Source organism: Indicator indicator, chromosome 26, assembly GCF_027791375.1.
Source record: "Indicator indicator isolate 239-I01 chromosome 26, UM_Iind_1.1, whole genome shotgun sequence".
Taxonomy (NCBI): domain Eukaryota; kingdom Metazoa; phylum Chordata; class Aves; order Piciformes; family Indicatoridae; genus Indicator; species Indicator indicator.
The window spans coordinates 12,298,685-12,317,521 of record NC_072035.1 but is presented as its reverse complement, the minus strand read 5'-3'; the positions used below and the strand labels follow the sequence as shown (position 1 = coordinate 12,317,521).

General features: G+C 47.0%; 1 protein-coding gene and 2 non-coding genes across 3 annotated transcripts in view; all 3 read right to left on the bottom strand.

The window, feature by feature from the left end:
- The window catches only part of PXN (paxillin), a 44,017-nt gene extending 33,702 nt beyond the window's left edge, over positions 1-10,315 (bottom strand). Inside the window, exon 1 of the mRNA XM_054392490.1 lies at positions 10,286-10,315. Within this exon, the coding sequence (XP_054248465.1) occupies positions 10,286-10,298 (13 nt within the window). The 5' untranslated portion in view covers positions 10,299-10,315. The remainder of the gene's footprint in view (positions 1-10,285) is intronic.
- A 4,397-nt stretch (positions 10,316-14,712) lies between these two features.
- LOC128975909 (U4 spliceosomal RNA) lies at positions 14,713-14,853 on the bottom strand. Its single transcript, XR_008489364.1, has one exon. It is a non-coding gene; the product is annotated as a U4 spliceosomal RNA (small nuclear RNA).
- A 638-nt stretch (positions 14,854-15,491) lies between these two features.
- LOC128975907 (U4 spliceosomal RNA) lies at positions 15,492-15,632 on the bottom strand. Its single transcript, XR_008489362.1, has one exon. It is a non-coding gene; the product is annotated as a U4 spliceosomal RNA (small nuclear RNA).
- Positions 15,633-18,837: the final 3,205 nt, after the last annotated feature.

The window sequence follows — 18,837 nt, the reverse complement described above, 5'->3', positions numbered from 1 at the left end:
CTTGTTGGCTTGATCTGCTAACCACTCTGAGGCAAGTTGGTTTCCTTTACTTAAAAAAAGTCAAATTATGTCAAATGTGGTGTGTGGTTTAACTGGCTTGTTAAAAATCTAATTACTAACAAAGTATTCTCAAAATGGTGGGGTTTTCTTTTTAAGAAGGTTTTTGGTTTTTTTTTGTTTCTGCATGGGTTTTCTCTGCAACAGAGAGTGGGAACAGACTTGGAAGAAACACCACACTCTTAATAAGCCAAAAAGTGTAAGTCATCACTAGCAACTGACTACACAAAGCACTGCCAAAAGCACAATGTAAACTCGGAGCAGAGCAAGGGGAAATGACAACAAAATATTTAACATTTTTCAGTCATGTGGATCTTAGTACTACTTATAGCTATAATAGGTAGAAAGTTTGAAAATAAAGCTTTCAATCTGATAAGCAGTCTACTGGATCTTAAAGATAACCCAAGTAATTACAGATAGTGGGCAAGGAACATCTTTAAAAAGAGTACAAAGGGCCAAGAAGCACATGGTTAAAAATCTAATAAAATCAGCTGCTGGGAATGAAAGGAGGACAATGTTCCAGAAATTAACATGGGAACTGGCCCCCCAGTCTTCTTTGAGAGAAGATGTGGGTGGCAACTTGACAGAGATTGCTGATGGCTCTACAGCTCTGGTTTTTCTACCATTGGTAGAAGAATGTGGCTCAGAGTTTCACAATGTCATGACAGAGGCCCACTGAAAGAAAAGAAATTGTTAAAGCCAGACAGAAAATTAACATTTTTAGAACTGGAATATATTGCAGCCAGTGGATGAAGAACAGCTGGAGAATGTTTAAGGTTTTCTTATCTCTTCCTATGGTGCAAAGGTAGATGAACTCTCACCTTACCTATGATCTAGCATCATGGCAGAAGGATTAGTCACAATTCCCTTGCTTATCATCAGCAAAAGGCATAGTGAAGATTTCTTTTTACCAAGAGCATTATTAATAAAGCAATTAAACACACGACAGATCTTTCATCTCAGTGCCCTACACAGAAATTGTTGGTTTACTACTACACAGAGGCAAATTTTATCGTATTAACCGAAGTCTGCTTTACTCACAAGAAAACCACAACTTAAAAAAAATAATAAACTCCAAAGACCAAAGGGAAAGTAGATTTTTGAGAGGTAAAGATGAGTAAGAGAAGCCAATCTCCAGCTCTGACCAAAAATGGAAATGCCAGCAATGCTGAAATAGAAGCAGCATGAGAACAAACTTCCCTTTCATAGGTACGTGAAATAAATCCTTCTTCAAATTACTTTCTAAAAAAGGGGGTTAGCATGATCTCCAACTGTGCCTCCACCAACCCTATGATAAAAGTCAACAATCATCTGAGATAACTGGAGAGATTATTTTGCACTAGTCTACAGAAGTCAAGATTCACAGCCCCTACATTTCTGCTTTGCTGACAATGAAGTTGACATTTTTGTCGCTCAACTCATCATATTCTTCCCTGCTCTACACTAACAGAGTGGAAAATAGATTCATTTTCCTATCAAGTACCCAGTTACATATGTATTTTATATGGGCATGTACCTCCTCACATCACTATCATCCCATCACTGCTGGGTACTTTAAAATTAAACTGATCCACTTCAAAACCACACTGACATTCACAACCCACAGAGAAACAGAGAGATCAGGCTCTTCCACACTAAATGTACAAAGACAATCTCTCACACAGCCACAGCAGTGCAACTGCCCCTTGCTGAGAACAATATTCCACTCCTATCTCTGAGACAAACCCAAGCCTAACTGCTTAAAGCAGCTGGAAAATAGACTAACTCAGACTCCTTCCCCCCTCCCCAAAATAGAAAATTAAAACATAGCTGTTTCTGCCAAGCAAGCACTGAATACACTGCATTCCATTTCATTAAAACAATTACTCAGAAGCCAGCCAAGAATTACATAAAGCTTCCTCCCTGCACCACCCCCAGTCCCTTCTCTTCAGCATTCCTCCCCAATGGCTTCCCAACTGGGCAAAGTCAGGATCACACCAGAGCTGTACAACTCTGGAGATCGTGGCACCACATGCCTCACATCACACTGGCTACTCCATCCCCCATGCAGCATCTTGCAAATCCAAGCAATGCAGCCCAAGGACTCCAGCAGATCCAGACAGTCTAGAAAGTCTCCACATTTCACACACAAGCCCTACCACAGGGATCTGCTTCATGTAGTTTTCTCCCTCACATTTAATGGTAAAGTAGCATCCAACAAATTAAGCCCTTAACCAACTCTTCCTACTCTTACAGATATATTAATCAAGACCTAACAGATTTGGTATCTCTAACTTACATGGGCAAGGCTTAATTGTAAGCCTGATACCAAGGCAGAAGGTGCTGGAGGCACCAGATTTAACCAATTAAGCAGTATGGGAACAGTACTTCAGGCCAACTGGGCTTGTGAGGCACTGCCCAAAGGAACTGCTCAGGGCAGACAAGCAGCAAATCTCAGATTAAGCACAAGCAGGATAAATTGAAAACTACAATTTTAAGATTATAAGAACCCGAGTGACAAATTCATCCCAAACTCCAGACAGCCACTTCACAGCTCCAGCCTGACTGACAGTGCTGAGCTCCTCACATTTCATAGCAGAAATAAAAGGCAGCTTCTTCTGGCCAACACAGCTCACCCACCCACAACACTGAGTTGGCCACTGATAAGAGATTTCATGACGTGGACGAAATGGCATTTCGTTCCCTCCCCCAGTGCTCCAGCTCTCTGCAGGGATCCTGTCTAACTGCTGGAGCTGCTCACAGCCAGGCAGAACAGTTCCAGCTGTGTATAAAGCTGCCTAACCAGACCTATACAGCCCAAGAAGTCTCCCACATAAAGCCATAATGAACAAGAGGGAGAGCTGCAAACTAGAAGTACTGCTGCTAGGCATCGAACTCTCGTGGACCACCTCTGCCCAAAAAGGGTCATGCTAGCAGCAATGAAAAAACCCAAGTCCTAAGGTAGCTGCTGAGAAATGGGGAGCTGCAGACACCACTGACAGACAAACAAGATGAGCAGTAGAGCCTATCTTATTGCAACTCATGGGGCACCAGTAATCTCAACTGCTGTGCAGTTAGTCCAACCCAGCTGCAATTAATGGCTCCAATGCAAAAGAAACCTTTTCAGAGAGAAGCCTTGAACTTGTTTAGAACTGTGAAAGAGGATAGAACAAAGGATTATTAAACCCCTAATCCATGGCAAATCATTTACAGCCCTCCTGCTCATGACCTTTTCTACTTCTGGCAGTTTTTGCTCCCTCCTGCTCTTAGAAAAACCCAGCCTAATCACAATCTTTGAACCACCACAAAGTTCCCTATAGCAGAAAGCAGTATTCTCTGCTCACCTTGCTCTTTGGGGATTGAAATAAAGCAAGATCCTATCAGCTGTCCAGACAGACACAGGATTAATTCTGTCTGCCATCTCAATTTTGTGACAAAAAACATGGGATTGCTTTATTCCTACAGACCCCATGCAGTTTGATTCATAGCTGAACCATGTAAAGCACAATTCCCCATGCAAAGTGTCATTCAGAAAGTTTATTCCCTGCAGTGCCACTTACTGTGTTTGATGTTCTTCACATCGTTTGCAAAATGTTAGATGTTTGAGCACATGCAATAATCAGTAAAATCAAATTAAAAAAAAGAAATCAAGCTACACTGCATGCTGCCAGACAAGACAGCAGCTCACCCAGCGAAGCCACCTACACCAAAGTTGCATGTGACAGTAAGAACAGTGAGAAGTGGCAAGATAAACTGAATTTGGAGACTTCAGACTACTTCACCATCATTTCAAAAACTTAAACTAAACATGTTCACAGCGTAGAGACAGCCCAGCAAAGAGGAGCCAAGCAATAACAATGCAGGCTGCCTCCCTCTGTGGCCTGCCATAAGTTCTCTTGGACCCTCAGCTTACAGTTGTCTCACACTGCTTAGACAAAATTCCCATGTTAGTAATTACTGTCTGCCACAAGAAAATGTTGCATTTATATCAGCAGAAAAAGAGCTTACCAGACTCATAAACAGCACAAACACACAACCTCAGGGACTCAAGTCCCTGTAACCAAAACACCAACACGAAACTTGTTCCCCAGCACTCCACTTGCCATTTCTTCTTCGTTTGCTTCATCAAAATTTAAAACCATACATCCACAGAAGAGAAAGCATGGATTGTCACACTAGTCAGTCAAGGGAGACTGTCCCCAGCTGGTTTCTTCTGCTCTTGGAGCCATTTGCAATGAGAATAAGCACAAATGGGGGAAAATAGCTAAGAGTGATATGAGAAAGCTGTCACCCACCTCCTATTTTTATAGTACAACTTTAGCACATGGCATTCTTTGAATGACTACATGATGCTCTGTGGTAAAGGGAAAGACTAGAGCAGAACTTCTGTGAGGGACTTGGAAGGGAAAGGAAATCTTTTCTCCCTTCTCACAGGCTGTCATAACAGAGGATAAAGAAAGGATGAGCAAACAGAAAAGCAGGGAGGGAACATTAAACAGGGCTGAGAACAGAATAGAAACTTACAAATCAAATTCAAACTTGCCATTGTAAGCTTTTCCAGCAACAGTGACCAGAAAAGCTTGAAAAGAGTCACTACTTTGCTATATTCAGCTGGAAGCTGTTCCAGAAACATGAAGATCTCACCAAGCATCAACCATAATTTGCAAGTAAGGAGCTATTTTCCTCATTTTGCAGATGGAGAAACAATATGCCTAAAGTCAGGACAAGCTTTTGAGGCTGTGGACAAACGGTTACCTTATGCTAGACCAAAGAGAAATCAGTTAAAAGAAGTGGCCTCACCTGCTCCCCAGTCTGCTGTCCATGTGGAAAAAAAAAAAATAGCTGGATCAGCAAGCTAATTCTTCTGAAAGCTAACTGCCCAGTAGTTATATTGGGGACACAAGGAAGTAGTAAAGGGCAGGGAACACCACACACCTTACAGCAGCCAGCAGTTAAATAAGGTTAAACCAATTTGAAATCACAACTTCCACTTTCTCTCCAATCCATTTAATTTCAGCCCAAAACGGAAAGGAATGGTGCCACTCCTTGCCTCCTCCACAGCACTGGATCTATGCAACTTGCCACAGGGCAAGACAGTTCAGCTTACGATCCAATTTGTTCAGTCTGGGGAAAAGGCCTGGTCTCCCAGAAGATCAGAAATTTGAACCTATTCACTCTCAAGCCTGATACTCAATAAATATGCAGAACACACACAAGAAATGGGGAAGCTGGAATCACTTTTTTTTTGGCTGCCATCTAGAACCGAATGAGATTTGAAGTGAGGTTTCACAAATGCTGAAACAAGAACAGGATCCAAAGGTCTCCACAGTTCCTATCTAGCATTTTTAAATATAACAGCCTAGCAGTCATGACAATCTGTATTTCCAGGGCTTGTTATTAAACCTAAGTTAGTTAGAACATGCTAAAGTGAGCAAGAGTCTCATTCCCAGAACTCCATCTTCTTATCACAGCCCAGGGAATCTTCCCACAGACAATGTCTCACTTTCAAACAGCTGGACTAGAAGAGCATCTTCATTAACAGCTTCCACACCAGACAAAAAGAGACACACAAGATCGGTACACAAAGGGAGGGAGGCGTAGTCTGAGGCACAGAGCAGGAAACTGGGACCAGAGACTCTATTCATTCACATTGATTTTCCACTAGCACAACACAACTGAATTCAGAATCTGTTCTGGCTGCCTCCAAAGCTGTAGTAGATCCTGGATATCACAATTAATGCATTAGTCTGGTTCAAACAGATTTGTTTTGTGGCCATGGACAGGCTTTTTCTCCTCCTCCTCCAGCTGCACAGATTTACTTTAAGGAACTTACATATGTCTGGTTTAGCAGTAGATCAGGAAAACAACTGATCTAACTAGAAACGATCCCTGCTTGTTCTGCTGCCTGACCTCGGAATTTTATCTGTCATTTCTGTGGTTTTGCAACTTGTTTCATATACTAAATACACTTCAAGGGGTAAGAGGTGAGGAAAAAAGGCTCCATGATTCCCTGGAAAAGAAAGAACAAGTAGATGAAGACGTGTGAGAAGTTGGCCGTTTCTTTCTCTAGTGGTAAAGATGGTGTCGAAGGATCGATTTTAACCAGGAGGGCAGCTGAACACTTGGGGTAAATTGACCTCTCCCAGCAAGGGACAAAGGAGCTAAAGACAGCACAGAGTCCAGCTTTTCCATGGAAATAGAGCAACAAGAAAAGACGCCTCTCTCTGCATCACACACTGCTCGAGGCAGAGGACTCCCTGTCTGAGTTGCTCAGGACAATGAAGTCCCTGTTTTACCAGGGGTCACAACAGCTAAGGAGCTGAAACAAGTCAGAACCCCATTGTGCAGAGTATTAGTTCTGTTTACAGTCTTCTCGCCCAGCAGCAGGAATGACTCAGAAACCTGAGCCAGTAGAAAGCCAAGGGACCAAATTACTTCACCAGTGTTTGCCCCCAATACCATTTCCTGGGCGTAGCTGACCACGAGCAATTTCACACTAAACTTTCAGTCAAATAAGACCAAAATCCACTGCGTATGACTTGCAAACTGAAGAACTGAATCAGAGACAGGCAAACATCCCTTTCAGAAGAGGGACAGGCAACACAGCCCTGCAGAGCACAGCAATTTTCCAAATGCTAGGACAGATGACAGATGGAAACACATGCACTCCCTTCCACACTCCCATGAAAAAATCAATGGCAAGATTGCTCCCTTTAAAGTCAGTCTTGAGAGGATTAAGCCCTAAAGAGAGGGTGGATTAGAGTTCCTAGAACAGAAAGAAACAACTTTCAAAGTCAAGTCTCTGGTGCCACTGAACTTTTGCACCCAGAATTCAGAAGCAATGTTGCTACACAAACCTTCTGCAAAAGGAAACTCCTTCTGGAAGGGAGCAAGCACACCTAAAGTAAGAAGCTTAGAGTCTAGTAAATATGTTCTCATTTAACAGAAATAACTTCTTTGTAAAACATCCTCTACAAGCTCTAGTGAATGCTGTTCTGTTTTTCACTGCAAAATCCAGTTTAAAGAAAAAAATCTGAAACATTTTAAAAATCAAAAAAAACAAACAAACACCAAACCCAAGCAGTAGAGAAGTGAGAATTTCAAAGCCATCAAAAGAAAGCTTCTAAAATCAACACCACTTCTAATTGGAGTTACCAAAGCTGAAAATAAATAAATAAATTTCACAGTAGTGTTTGCAAACAACCCATCAGAAAAGTCAAAATCAAGCAGTGTCTGACTAAAACAAGCGTAAAGCTTGCCTTCTCTTATTCGACTTCCAATAAAACAGACTACACTGATTGGGGTTCTTCATCTGAAACCAGCAGATCCTAATGGATCTGGCCACACTCAAAGTAGCTCCACAGAATCAAGAACAATTCAACATCCATATCAACATCAGTATCTCAAATTGTCTGAAACAAATACGTGGGGCTGGTCACTTCTGTGCTGAAGGCACAGCATGTAACAACACACTGCACTTTGGTAATCCCCTGAAAGGGGAGATAGACCTGAGTTAGGATTTTCATTCTTTAGGACAAAGTTTTACTCTCTGTGCCAATTTACAGCACTGCAGAATGGCAAATTCATTCAGCAAGCTTCCTGTCAAACTGCAAGCACATCCGCAAAACATGCTTCCTTAGAGAGGCTCCAGGAAGACAATCTGGACAAGTCTGGTCAGCTGCTTGAAGTCACCATCATCTCCTCCCCTCTTCCCACATGCTATTCTAGTTCACACCCAGACCCAGCACAGAGTGTCCTGTGCCACGGAGGCTCCCCCAGCTCAGTGGGGTGCACCAGTTCCGCCTGCAGAGCTCGAAACAGTTTCCTAAGTGAGCTGTGTGCTGTAACACCACTTCTTCAACACTGAGGGAGATAAAAAGGAAGAAAGTTCTTTTCAACTCCTACTGAATCTCCAAAGCAGCACGAATCCATTCTCATGTTTCATAACCTCTCCAGCCCAAGCAGCACGAAATTGAGATACTTCTGGCTCTCCATTTCACTATGTGCAAGTACACAGTGACCAACTCCATCAGCTCTAGGGAGCAGGAGATTATTGATAAATTCACAAAGTTAAGTGGGCTCTGTAAGCTGTTCCCTCATGTCCAGCAAGGGCCATCAGTCACTACTCATTTATGCACCACAGAGATTCAGAAACAGGGTATGGAAGCATCTAAGCTGACTTTACTTGACATCAGCTCTGAACCTTCAAGGCTTACTAGATCAGACTCAATTCTAAACTACATTTTGGGCCAAAAGTGGCCCTGGAAGCTACGTCCACATGGCATTCTGCCTGAACCAACAAGTCCTGCTGGACCAGCTTGACTCTGGACAGAGCAAGTGCAGACATCTGTATCCATGGCACAGTTAATCCATAACTCAGATAATCCACCCATAGATAATGAGGAAAGAAAAATAAACAGCTCTCACTTCAGTTCAAAAGTCTGACTTATTTCATTGTTGTATGCACCCCAAGGTGAATGGCTTCAGAAAAAACATGCGAACAATTTTGGGGCTAACTATTTACAGAGGGAGAATACCTGGTGTGCCTTTCCATGGTGAATTTTGCAAAGCAAAGCTTAGAGGGAGAAACGGTTCCACTTTTTTGTTCAACTGCCTATGATTAGATTAATCTGATCTTGTCCAGTCTAAAAGACTGCACAATAACTGAGAAAAACATGGTGTAATTAAGACTTGATGAAATGAAGTTGCTGAGACAAAAAGCTGTTTTAAAAACCAGATCACAACTTTTAACTTCTGGTTGTGCCAATACATTTAACACCTCGAGAACAAAAGAGACACAAAGACAGATTTTTTTTTCAGACTTTCTTTGCGGTTCACCTCTAAACCTCCTAGAGAAGAAGGAAAAATGTATTGAAATTGCAGAAGTCTATTCAGACAACTGGAAAGCAATGCTACCACTACTGAAGGAATGCAACAACTTCAGTGGGCACAGCACAGCTCCCATGGCTCCCTGAAGAGCATGTTGATGAGACACTGTGCTGGCCCTACACAATGCTATCTGTATGCTCACCTTGAGGGCCACTCAGCAAGTCAATACACAGCTGGGTGAATCCTGTTCTGACTAGCAATGCATTCCTGAACATGCTAGAAACATGTACCAAATCTCCAAAAGATAACCAGGCTGAGGGATATGGAGAGTGGTAAACAGAACTGTCTCCACTTAAACGATAAGTGTTGAGAAGAAGCTGCAATAGAAATTCGTTGTTTGCACTACCAGCTACTTCACCCGGGCAGAGGGTGAGGTTCCACACCCTAAGAGCAAGTCCTTCGTGGTGCACCTTTCACCAGAAGCCATGCAGCAGATGGACTCCTCGCCTCTTAAGTTTTATCATTAGTCCAATTCAAAGTCTGTTTTCTGAAGGTGTGACCACCAGCTTTATGCCAGCACTGCAATGTGAGCTTCCAGGTCCAGTAATAAAACTGCAATTTTCCTGTAGCATATCGTAACAGAACGTCTGGTTCCTATTAAAGGTAGGATGGAAGTAACGGATTGCAGCCCCTCCCCAGTGTCTGATTTAATCGGTTTCATAAGCGGAACTCAGCCACCCTAATGTCTCCCAGAGCATAAGGGATTTTGGCACACCTACCCCCTTTCCGGCTTGGTACCAAGGGAACTCAAAGTCTCTAGATCTTTCCAGTGAGACCAGTCCCCTGATGTTTCCCCGCTACACGATTTGGGAAGGTTTCGGCACATCTGGGAGAAGCCAAGGGAGGATCGGGACGAGCGGCACGTCGTGCCGGGGCAGGGCACCGCTCACCCCCGAGGGCTCCCCGGCTATCACTCTACACCCGTGAAAGTTAAAGATCTCGCTCAAGAAAAGGCTCGAGAGCCGGTGGCTGCGGCGGGGAAGGCAGTGTCTGCCGAGCCGCGACCATGCTCCACGCTGCTCCCGGGCCACGGTCCGAAGGGAGCCTCTCCCGGCCAGGGCAGCGCCCGGACGAACACCGGCGGCCCGGCCGGCGGGCGGGAGCGGGCGACGGCGGCCACAGAGCAGCCCAGCCAAGGGGCCTGGGGGGAAGCGCGAAACGGGCGGCGCGGGGAGGCGGGAGGGCCTGCGCGGTCCGCGGGGAGCGACACGTCCCCGGGCGCCGGCAGGCCCGGCCCGAGCCCCAGGGCGCGGAGCCGGCGCTGAGGGGCGCGGCGTGGCCGGGCGGGCGGCGGGGGCTGCCCGGGGCGCTGAGAGGCGGCGGCCCCCGCCGCGGGGAGTACGCGCGCCTCGGAACTCACCCAGGTCGTCCATGGTGCCGCCGTGCCCGATCCGCCACCGGTGCCGCCGCCCGCCTCAGCGCCTCGCAACTTTGCCGGCCCGCCCCCGCGCGCTCCCGCGCCCCGAGCGCGCCCCCGCCGCGCCGCGCCCGCCGGCTCTGCCCCCTGCCGGCGGCAGCGGGAGCGCTCCGCTTCCTGGGGCTGGCCGCCTTCCCCGGCACTGGTGCGCGGTCCCTGGGGCGGGAAAGCGCCCTGGGAAATGCCGGGCGGGGACAGCAGCACCCTGGGCAAAGCCTGCCCGGGTGAGGCCCCTCGCACTTCCCAGGCTGACAGTTCCCAGCCAGGGACGCAGCCCGAACCCCTATCCGGTCACTCGAGGAGCTGGAGCCTCCCCAGGGGCACAACCCCCAAGGGCTGCCATGCAGCCATGATAGGCTCGGCTGGGGGGCCAGGCTCGGCCGGGTGCTGCTGTCCTGCACACGGGGACAGGCTTTGAACAAATCGACATTTCTGAGCCTCAAGTGACTGACCCGATCCACGGGAAACCTTGGGCAGGTGAAACCTTTCCTGAACAATTTTCCATAAGCTGTTGCCACGAAAAGGAAAGTCACCAACTACTTCTGCTTTACTGTGTTTAAAAACCGTAAAAGCCCTTCTGGCTTTATCATGTGATGGTGCATGTGGAATCACCGCTTGCCACTTGCCTTTCCCTTCAAACCACTACCGATCCGTGCTCCAGCACAGCAAACTCCCTGCTCTTGTCCCAACCACAGAGGAGCTCCACCCTCCTCACAGCCAGTGTTCGCTCTGCCATCCAGCTCCGGCAAAGCCGACAGGGCAGTGAAATACAGCTGCTCAGCCCAAGCCTTCAATTTATAATCTGATGAGAGATACACTGAAAACTATCAGTGTGGGAACAGCTAGGGATCCAGGAAACACGACTCTTGTAGTGCTTTTCTTGACAAAATCACTACCGAGTCAGTGAATGCTCTCAGAACTGAACAGCACATGTCCTGTTGTCAAGCCAGGATTATGGGACTGTGTTTCCATAAAAACACAGAACATGAGGTCAGCTGCTAGCAATCCGTGATGCTTTATTTTTCACTCTCTAGACACAAACACACCCAGCTAGCACAATTCAACAGACTTCATTCTTTCCGGTGTTAAGACACACTATAATGAGAACCATCACTAAGGGGGCATGGAAATAGTCCCTGACAATGTTTGAATAATCAACAACCTTCAGGAAACTCATTCCGGGTTTTACTCCAAATCCAGGACTCCTCAGCAAATCACACCTTTACATAGATCTAGGCACAGTACAGATACAAGCAAAGGCATTCACCATGTGGTTTACTCTCGATACCATGGATCTCACCTGATACCCCCCTTTCTGATCTCTGAGCAAAATTTACAACCTTATTTGAAGCGACTGACACATTTTCTCAAGAGCTGTCACTGGCAGTACCATAATGACTTCAGGATATGTGTCTCCGGGTGGAACAACATAAGCCACCGGAGACTACTGGTAGTGTAGTGGACCTAAGGTCGTTACAAACATGTCCTTGCCTGTCCTTTCCTAGCAACACCTGACAGGCATCTGTCTTGCTTTGGGGTGTATTTTTACCCCTGCATAAACAAAGTGCCCACTGTGCTTGGCTCATATTGTAGCCTGATATGCAATTTTTATCCTCAGCTTCCTACAGTGTCCTTTGGGAGTCTGGAAGTTAGTGCAAACCAAGAAAGCTGTTTCTGTTCTGTCTCAGGGCTGAAATTAACATGTCATAGCACCAGCCAGGGTTGGACCCACAAAAAATAGGCTATGTCCAAGTTGCTCAGTGTTAGGAAGAAAAAAAAAAAATAAAAGAGGGGGAAAAAAAGCACTGCCTCTTTGCCCATCGCTCCAGCACTGCTACTAAAGTGTCAGTAGGGTGGAAAGACAGGGCTGTCACAGGAGTGATACAATCCTCCAGCAGTATGGCTTTTAGAAACAAGGTTATTCTCACTGCACTCCTCACAGCCAGCTGCTGTTCAGAACTGAATTCTTCACACACTAGTATCTCATACTTAAAATTGCCAGTCCTTAACCCTCCTGTGATAAAGAGCCTACAGACCTTAGTAAGGGCAGGTTAAACCCAAGCTGCGAAGACAACTGCTCAGTAGTGTGGGTTCAGGCTAAACTCACCCAAAATGCCTGTCCTTCTTCAACCTCCTGGTTTCTGGCCACCCACCTGCCCTCTGCCCACTGACTCACAAACACCTGCTTGCTGCTCCAACACCATTCTTACACAGCTGCCAGCTGCTAGCAGAAGCAGCTGCAGTTCCGCAATGATGGCCACCTCCAGCAAACTCCCACCAGAGCAGCATACCCAAGGCATGCCCATATGCTGCTGGGGAGACCGAGTGACTCTGAGAGCAGCTACATTAAAGGGGTTTCCTATCATGTGCCCTGTGATTAAGACTCTGTGACTCATCTTTCACAGAAGGTGTGACAAGAAGTTTTTGCCCCGATTCACAGCAGGGGAAATGGATCTGGGAGGTGGAAATAAAGCTAGGTAGTGAAGCAGTATCAAGCTAATGTTGGACTTCAGGACTTCCTGGCCCCACACAACCCAGGTGTTCAGAGTACTTGCTCAAGACATCTTTCCTTCTTGCCATAGCTTCATTTACCAGTTACAGACTAGCTCCATGGAAGGGTGGCTTAACCCCCTGACCTCCACACGCTTGACCCAGACTGGCTGAATTTACTGTCCACCTGCCACCCCCCAGGGCTGTTAATCTCAGATTGGCTGCCAAACAGATGAGCCATCCAAACTTATTCCATAACACCTCCTATGAGAAGCACCATTATTTACAGCAGACACTCTATGCCAGAGGAGAACAGATATGAAGCTACACTGATTTGTAAAGCATGTTTAGAGCTTACCAGTGCAGCTTGCAGAGAGGACTTGAAACTGCAGAGTGATGAGGATGACTTCATTGTAGCATGTGTCCTCAATGCTGTGCCACAAGGACATGATGCAAGGAGATGAAGCTCTTTCTTCAGGTGAATGCATAAGAGAAAAAATCTTGGCAGAGCTTTAGGTTTAAGGCAATGGCAGTAAATCTCAAGTTGTAACTTCCTGATCCAAGGTCCAATTTTGCACCTGTTAAAATGATCATTTCAGTAAAATGAACAGAGTTTCTAACATAAGATGACTTTACAGGGCAGAATGAAAACACCACAGCAGTGCATTATCATAGGCCGTTTTGGCAGAAGAGACAAGAAGCAATCAAGTGACAAAACCAATACTTATTAACACAGTTTATGTGAATCAAGCAATTACATGAAGTACATGACTGCAAACTATGTATACCTTTGCTATTTGTTAGTGCAGTGTCTTCTGCCACAGGGTAGAAGCATCCCTGTGCTTCAGGATTTGATTTCTCACTGATATTGCTAGCAGTGGAGTAGAAACGAGGGGAGCAAATGCAATCAGTGAGATTTCACTGTCACTATTTGGTCACTGTTATGCATAGTACCCCAGTATCGTTGAATATTAAAAATAAACTTGATAAGAGGGAACATTAATATTCACTACTAAGTTTTCTGCTACGAATTGTCTACAACAGCTGCCAGGCTCAGGGTCTTACCAGCAGGATAGGAGCATCTGTATGGCACACATGACCATAGAGAAAACTTCAGAGGTAGTCTGCAGTGTAACCTACATCTAATTCACACCAATTGACAGAGAGCAGCTGTTTCCAGCTCCAAAAGAGATTCAGCCCAGACGCTGCTGTGCAATGGTCACTAACCTTCCTCCATAAGATCTGCTTAGCTCATAAACAGAAGAACAGCTGCAAATTAGAAATGGATGAGGTCCACTGATATAATAGGATTTTACACCAAACTCAGCAGCTGCTTTTTTTCCAGAGTAAAGCTGTATGATTTCTTTGACACAATTAGGAGCGTTCTTTTAAAAGCAAGTGATGCCAACAGATATACATTGACAAACTCACATAAAATGGAGGTTGTGGGACTGCACTAGCTGCTTTTGGAGCAGTTCTGGAGCCAGTCAAACACGATTCAGACTTTGACCCTCCCCTCATTTGTTGCATAAACAGCACCCCTCTCTGTGCCACCTAAGCCACCGCCTTCGAGGTCAATCTCTTCAATGGATCCTCCTCGGCAAGAGCTACACGAGCAACGCTTCTCCGGTACCCGTCTTCCCCCGCTTGCATTTTCACGGACCGATTCCTCGTTCAGCAGCTTTAAAACAAAAAGGAAAGAAGGGAGCTTTTTGTGTAAACGCGCCCAAAACTTACTAGGCCATTCTGTCGGCAGAAACCAGCAGCGGCTGGAGACAACAAACACGCGTGTCCCTACAGAACCAACCTCTGTAATTTGCAGCTGAAACTTAACACCTCTAGTCTCCACTCAATCTTTTTTTTTTTACACTAAAATTCAGTCTCCGTAGAGACTGTCAAAAATTGCCAATGCCGACTATATTTCAAGTCGTCATGGCGGGGTATTGGGAAAAGTTTTCAATTAGCAATAATCGCGCCTCGGATTAACCTCATTGGCTACGATACTGCCACTGCGCAAAGCTAACCTTCTTCTCCCTCCGCCGCAGGCCCGAGCCCCGGGGCCGCCGCCTCAGTCGGGGCGAGCATCCCTCCGGTCCCCGTCACACTTACACATCCCCCGGCAGCAGTGCCCGCCCGCTGCCGTGCCCGCTTCCTCCGCTGCCAGGAACGGGGAGCACCGTTTTTCCTACTCGGCACCGTGTGGCGGGACTGCCGTGAAGCTTGCTGGGAATTAATATGCAAATTAGGCGAACATCACTTCGAGCTGCTCCCCCTGAATGGGGGACTGCCCACTGCTACCACACACCGCCAGCTCGTCCCGGGGGCGCCACAGCCTCTCCCGAGCCCCAGCCCAGCTCAAGTCATTCCCCGGGCAAGCCCCTCCCAGCCCCAGTCGTTTCCCGCCGAGATGCATCCCGAGTTGCTCCTCGGGGATCCTCGCTGAGCTCTAGCCTAGCCCAAGTCGTTTCTCAACCACCCCCAGTCGCTGCCTGGCCATCCCCGCTCAGCGTCAGCGCATCCCAAGTCACTTCTGATCATCCCCGCCGAGCTCCGGCCCGGCCCAAGCCGTTCCGCATGCATTCCTGCGAAACCCCACAGTCCGATCTCTCCCAGGCCCAGCCGCATCTCCCCTTATCTATTTTTTACCACACAAGCTCAGCCTCCAGAGAGGCTCTCAAAAATTGCCAATGCCGACTATATTTCAAGTCGTCATGGCGGGGTATTGGGAAAAGTTTTCAACTAGCAATAATCGCGCCTCGGATTAACCTCATTGGCTACGATACTGCCACTGCGCAAAGCTAACGTTCGCCTCCCCCCTCCCGGCCCCTCCGCCGGTGCCCCGCCGCTGCGGTCAGAGCGCGCTGGCGATTCCCCTCGAGCTCGCAACGTCAAGCGTCCCCCGCACCCTCCCCGCGCTGCCGGTTGTGCCGGCGCGGAGGTTTACCGAGGGGACGCAGAGCGGCGCGGCGGCGCGGCTCGCAGGGTGTGCCGGGAGAGCGCTATGGTAATGACCACCAGGTGTGGGGCTGCCCCGCCGCCCAGGGACTGATCTGTGCGGAGGGGATGGCCCAAAATCGCCTTTTTCAGACTCGGGATGGAGCGCAGGGGCGGGCTCTCTCGGGGTGCGCAGTGGTTTGCCGTGCCTGACTTGTCTCGCCGCCAAAGCAAAGTAGCCACCCAACGATGTGAAAACGTTTGAACGCTTAAAGCCTGCACCAACAGCTGCAAGACTCAACAATACACAGGAAGTGCCCGAACCTCCGTGGGCCCGGCCGGGCTCGGCTGGCACCGTGCACCGAGCACCGAGCCAGTGGGATGCAGTTTGTCCTTGGGATGGCAAGTGCCCTTGGTGTGTAAAAGAGAATCATTAAGGTTGGAAAAGCCCTCTAAGGTCGAGTCCAACCGTCAACCCAACATCATCATGCCCACTAAACAATGTCCCACAGTGCTATGTCTACATGTTTTTTTGAACACCTCCAGGGATGGCAACTCCCCCACTTCCCTGGCCAGTCTCTTTGAAGTGCCTCCCTGCTTCCCAACCACTCAGGAAGCAGGATCTGCTGGATCAACTGGGAAATGCTGGAAGAAATCTCTCCTATGTGAAGAGATGGTTACAGTCAGTGAGTTTCTGCAAAGCTGGGTCACACCGATCCATCAGCTCATTCCCAGAGCGAGGAGGTCACTCCAACCCAGCACTCTGCTCCCCGTCAGATTTCACCAGGTCAGCTCACCCAGCCAACAGAGACTCACCTCCAGCAAAGCAGTAACAGTCATGTCAAATAACCAACTGAGCCCAGGAAAGAGCTGGTGAACTCACAACTGGTGCAAGCCTTTTGGTAGCAAAGGATTCAATTCTGAAGTGGCTTAAGGTGGCTGACCACATCCTGGGAGAGATCCAGCCAAGATCCCAGGAATAACTGCAGTCTCATTTTTCATCCATGCCTCCTCTGCAAGCTGAACAGAGATCACTTGTCCCACACTGACGTTGTCTGGCTACACTAACTGCAGCCTAAGGGACCAGATTGTCATTATTTGTCCAATATTGCTGCCACAGGCCCCTTCCATATCTATTTCCCAAACATTTTCCCTGTCATCCCAAATGTGCTTAAACGATCATCAGGACTGCCAGAGAGGTCCATCTCTCCAAGGACCAAATGTAGGTACCAAAGGAAGAATACCAGAACAGAGCAAACCTATCAGCCCAATGTGCACTCTCAGCCTCCAACAATTCCCATCTCAGGGAATTCCTGGGCTAGAAGAGACGTCTTCAACAGCCTTCAGTGGATTTTTCTTCCACTATTTGTTTAGTCACATTTTAAGCCTAAAACCTGTATCAGCAAACCCACAATTTATAAGGATTAGCACCTACAATGCATTTTATCAAACTTATCACTTATATTTGTATCAAATAAAATCTGGCTTTCTTAGTGTGTGTTTCCTTCAGGGCAGCTCCGCAACATTTCGCGTTTTCAATTGGCCATGATCAGCGTCAGGGACTCGATTTTTTCCTCCTTTGCACCACGGGAACTGTAGTCTTTGTGCTCAGGGCTTAGCGGCTTCAGGAACTCCGTTACCCAGAGCACTCCTCTCCCGGAGGCCAGCCCCTTCCTCCCGCAGTGGGGTTCGGCACCATTATGAAGGGTAAGTGTTCAGCGTTGCTCACCTTGCCGCGCTTGTTAGATGCATTCGGTTCGGCGGTTACCCCCACGTCACTGTTACAGCAAAAGTGACGTGGATGTCGTGGTTGTCCCTCCGAATTTCTGCCTGTAAGCGTTTGTAGAAACCCGTGTATCTTCTACCTTGAACTTGTCAGATCTCTTGCTGTGGAGCATGGGGATGCGTCTTAAAAACAAAGCCTAGCCTTGGATCTCGGGAGGTACGTTTGCAGAGTTTCACTTGTTATTTATGGTGGTTGTTACTTTTTCATCTAAGCACTTTCATTTTACAAGCAGCTTTGCATTTCACAGAAAATCCTTTGTGTGTTTCTCCCCTACACTGTCCTACTTCCAAGCTTCACAGCAGATCTCCAATCGATCTGTTATTTTTGCTGCTGGGCTTAGCATTTTGTCCTCTTTCTTGTGGACCAACCCATATTAGATATCCATTTCATTTCCCCTCAGAGCATTTCCTTCTGAGATGGTAAGGGACAGGAATGGAGAATTTTCATCAGTTAAAGCCATTTAAATGCTGTCAGACTGTCTTAACAGCCTTTGGGGAGAATCATGCCACAAGTTACTCTCAAGGCAAATTACATGTTATTGGGAAAATTTGTCCTTTCTAATTAATTCATATGGAAAACTAAACCTCTTCAGAGGGAATGCCTGACGCAACTCCTGCTAAGCAGCAAAACAAGGCAAAAATCATTGCCAACAAAATCCACTGCTTAGATTTAAAAAGTAATTCAGTCTATGGAGGGAATTCAAATCTTCCCTGTAATTCAACTGGTGATGCCTTGAGAGTTGAAGATTAACTGAGATAAATCTAGCATCAGTTCAGTATCACAATACTTAAAGCTGAACATCCACATTTTACATGTATTTACACATTGCTCCATATACTGTAGGAACTGGTACTGAGACCAGGGACTTGAGGCAAATCAATTTAGAGGCAGCAGGACTCTAAAACCCATCCAGGCACTGAAGCTCAAGCCATCAAAAGTATTTAGGTGCCACTCTTTTAGACAAGCTCACCACCTGAACCACTCTGACTGCTTCAGAGCCCTTTCAGATCGCCACAGGCACTGCAAGCTTCCTGTAGGCAGCATGTAGGAACCTGCCCACATGCTTTCACCATTTGACACCTCCTTCAAACCACTGCTTGTAGCACCAGAAATGGATCTGTTCCAGCTGGATGATGACTCTCAGTGAGACCCAATCCATGAGGTGTCCTCCCAGTAATTTGTGATGGTGAAGGCAAAAGTGGGAGTGGGCTTGAATCTGCATCCAAGTGTCCCATATTATCAAGCAAGCCTTAAGCACCAGATTATCTGGGGCCTGTTGCAATCA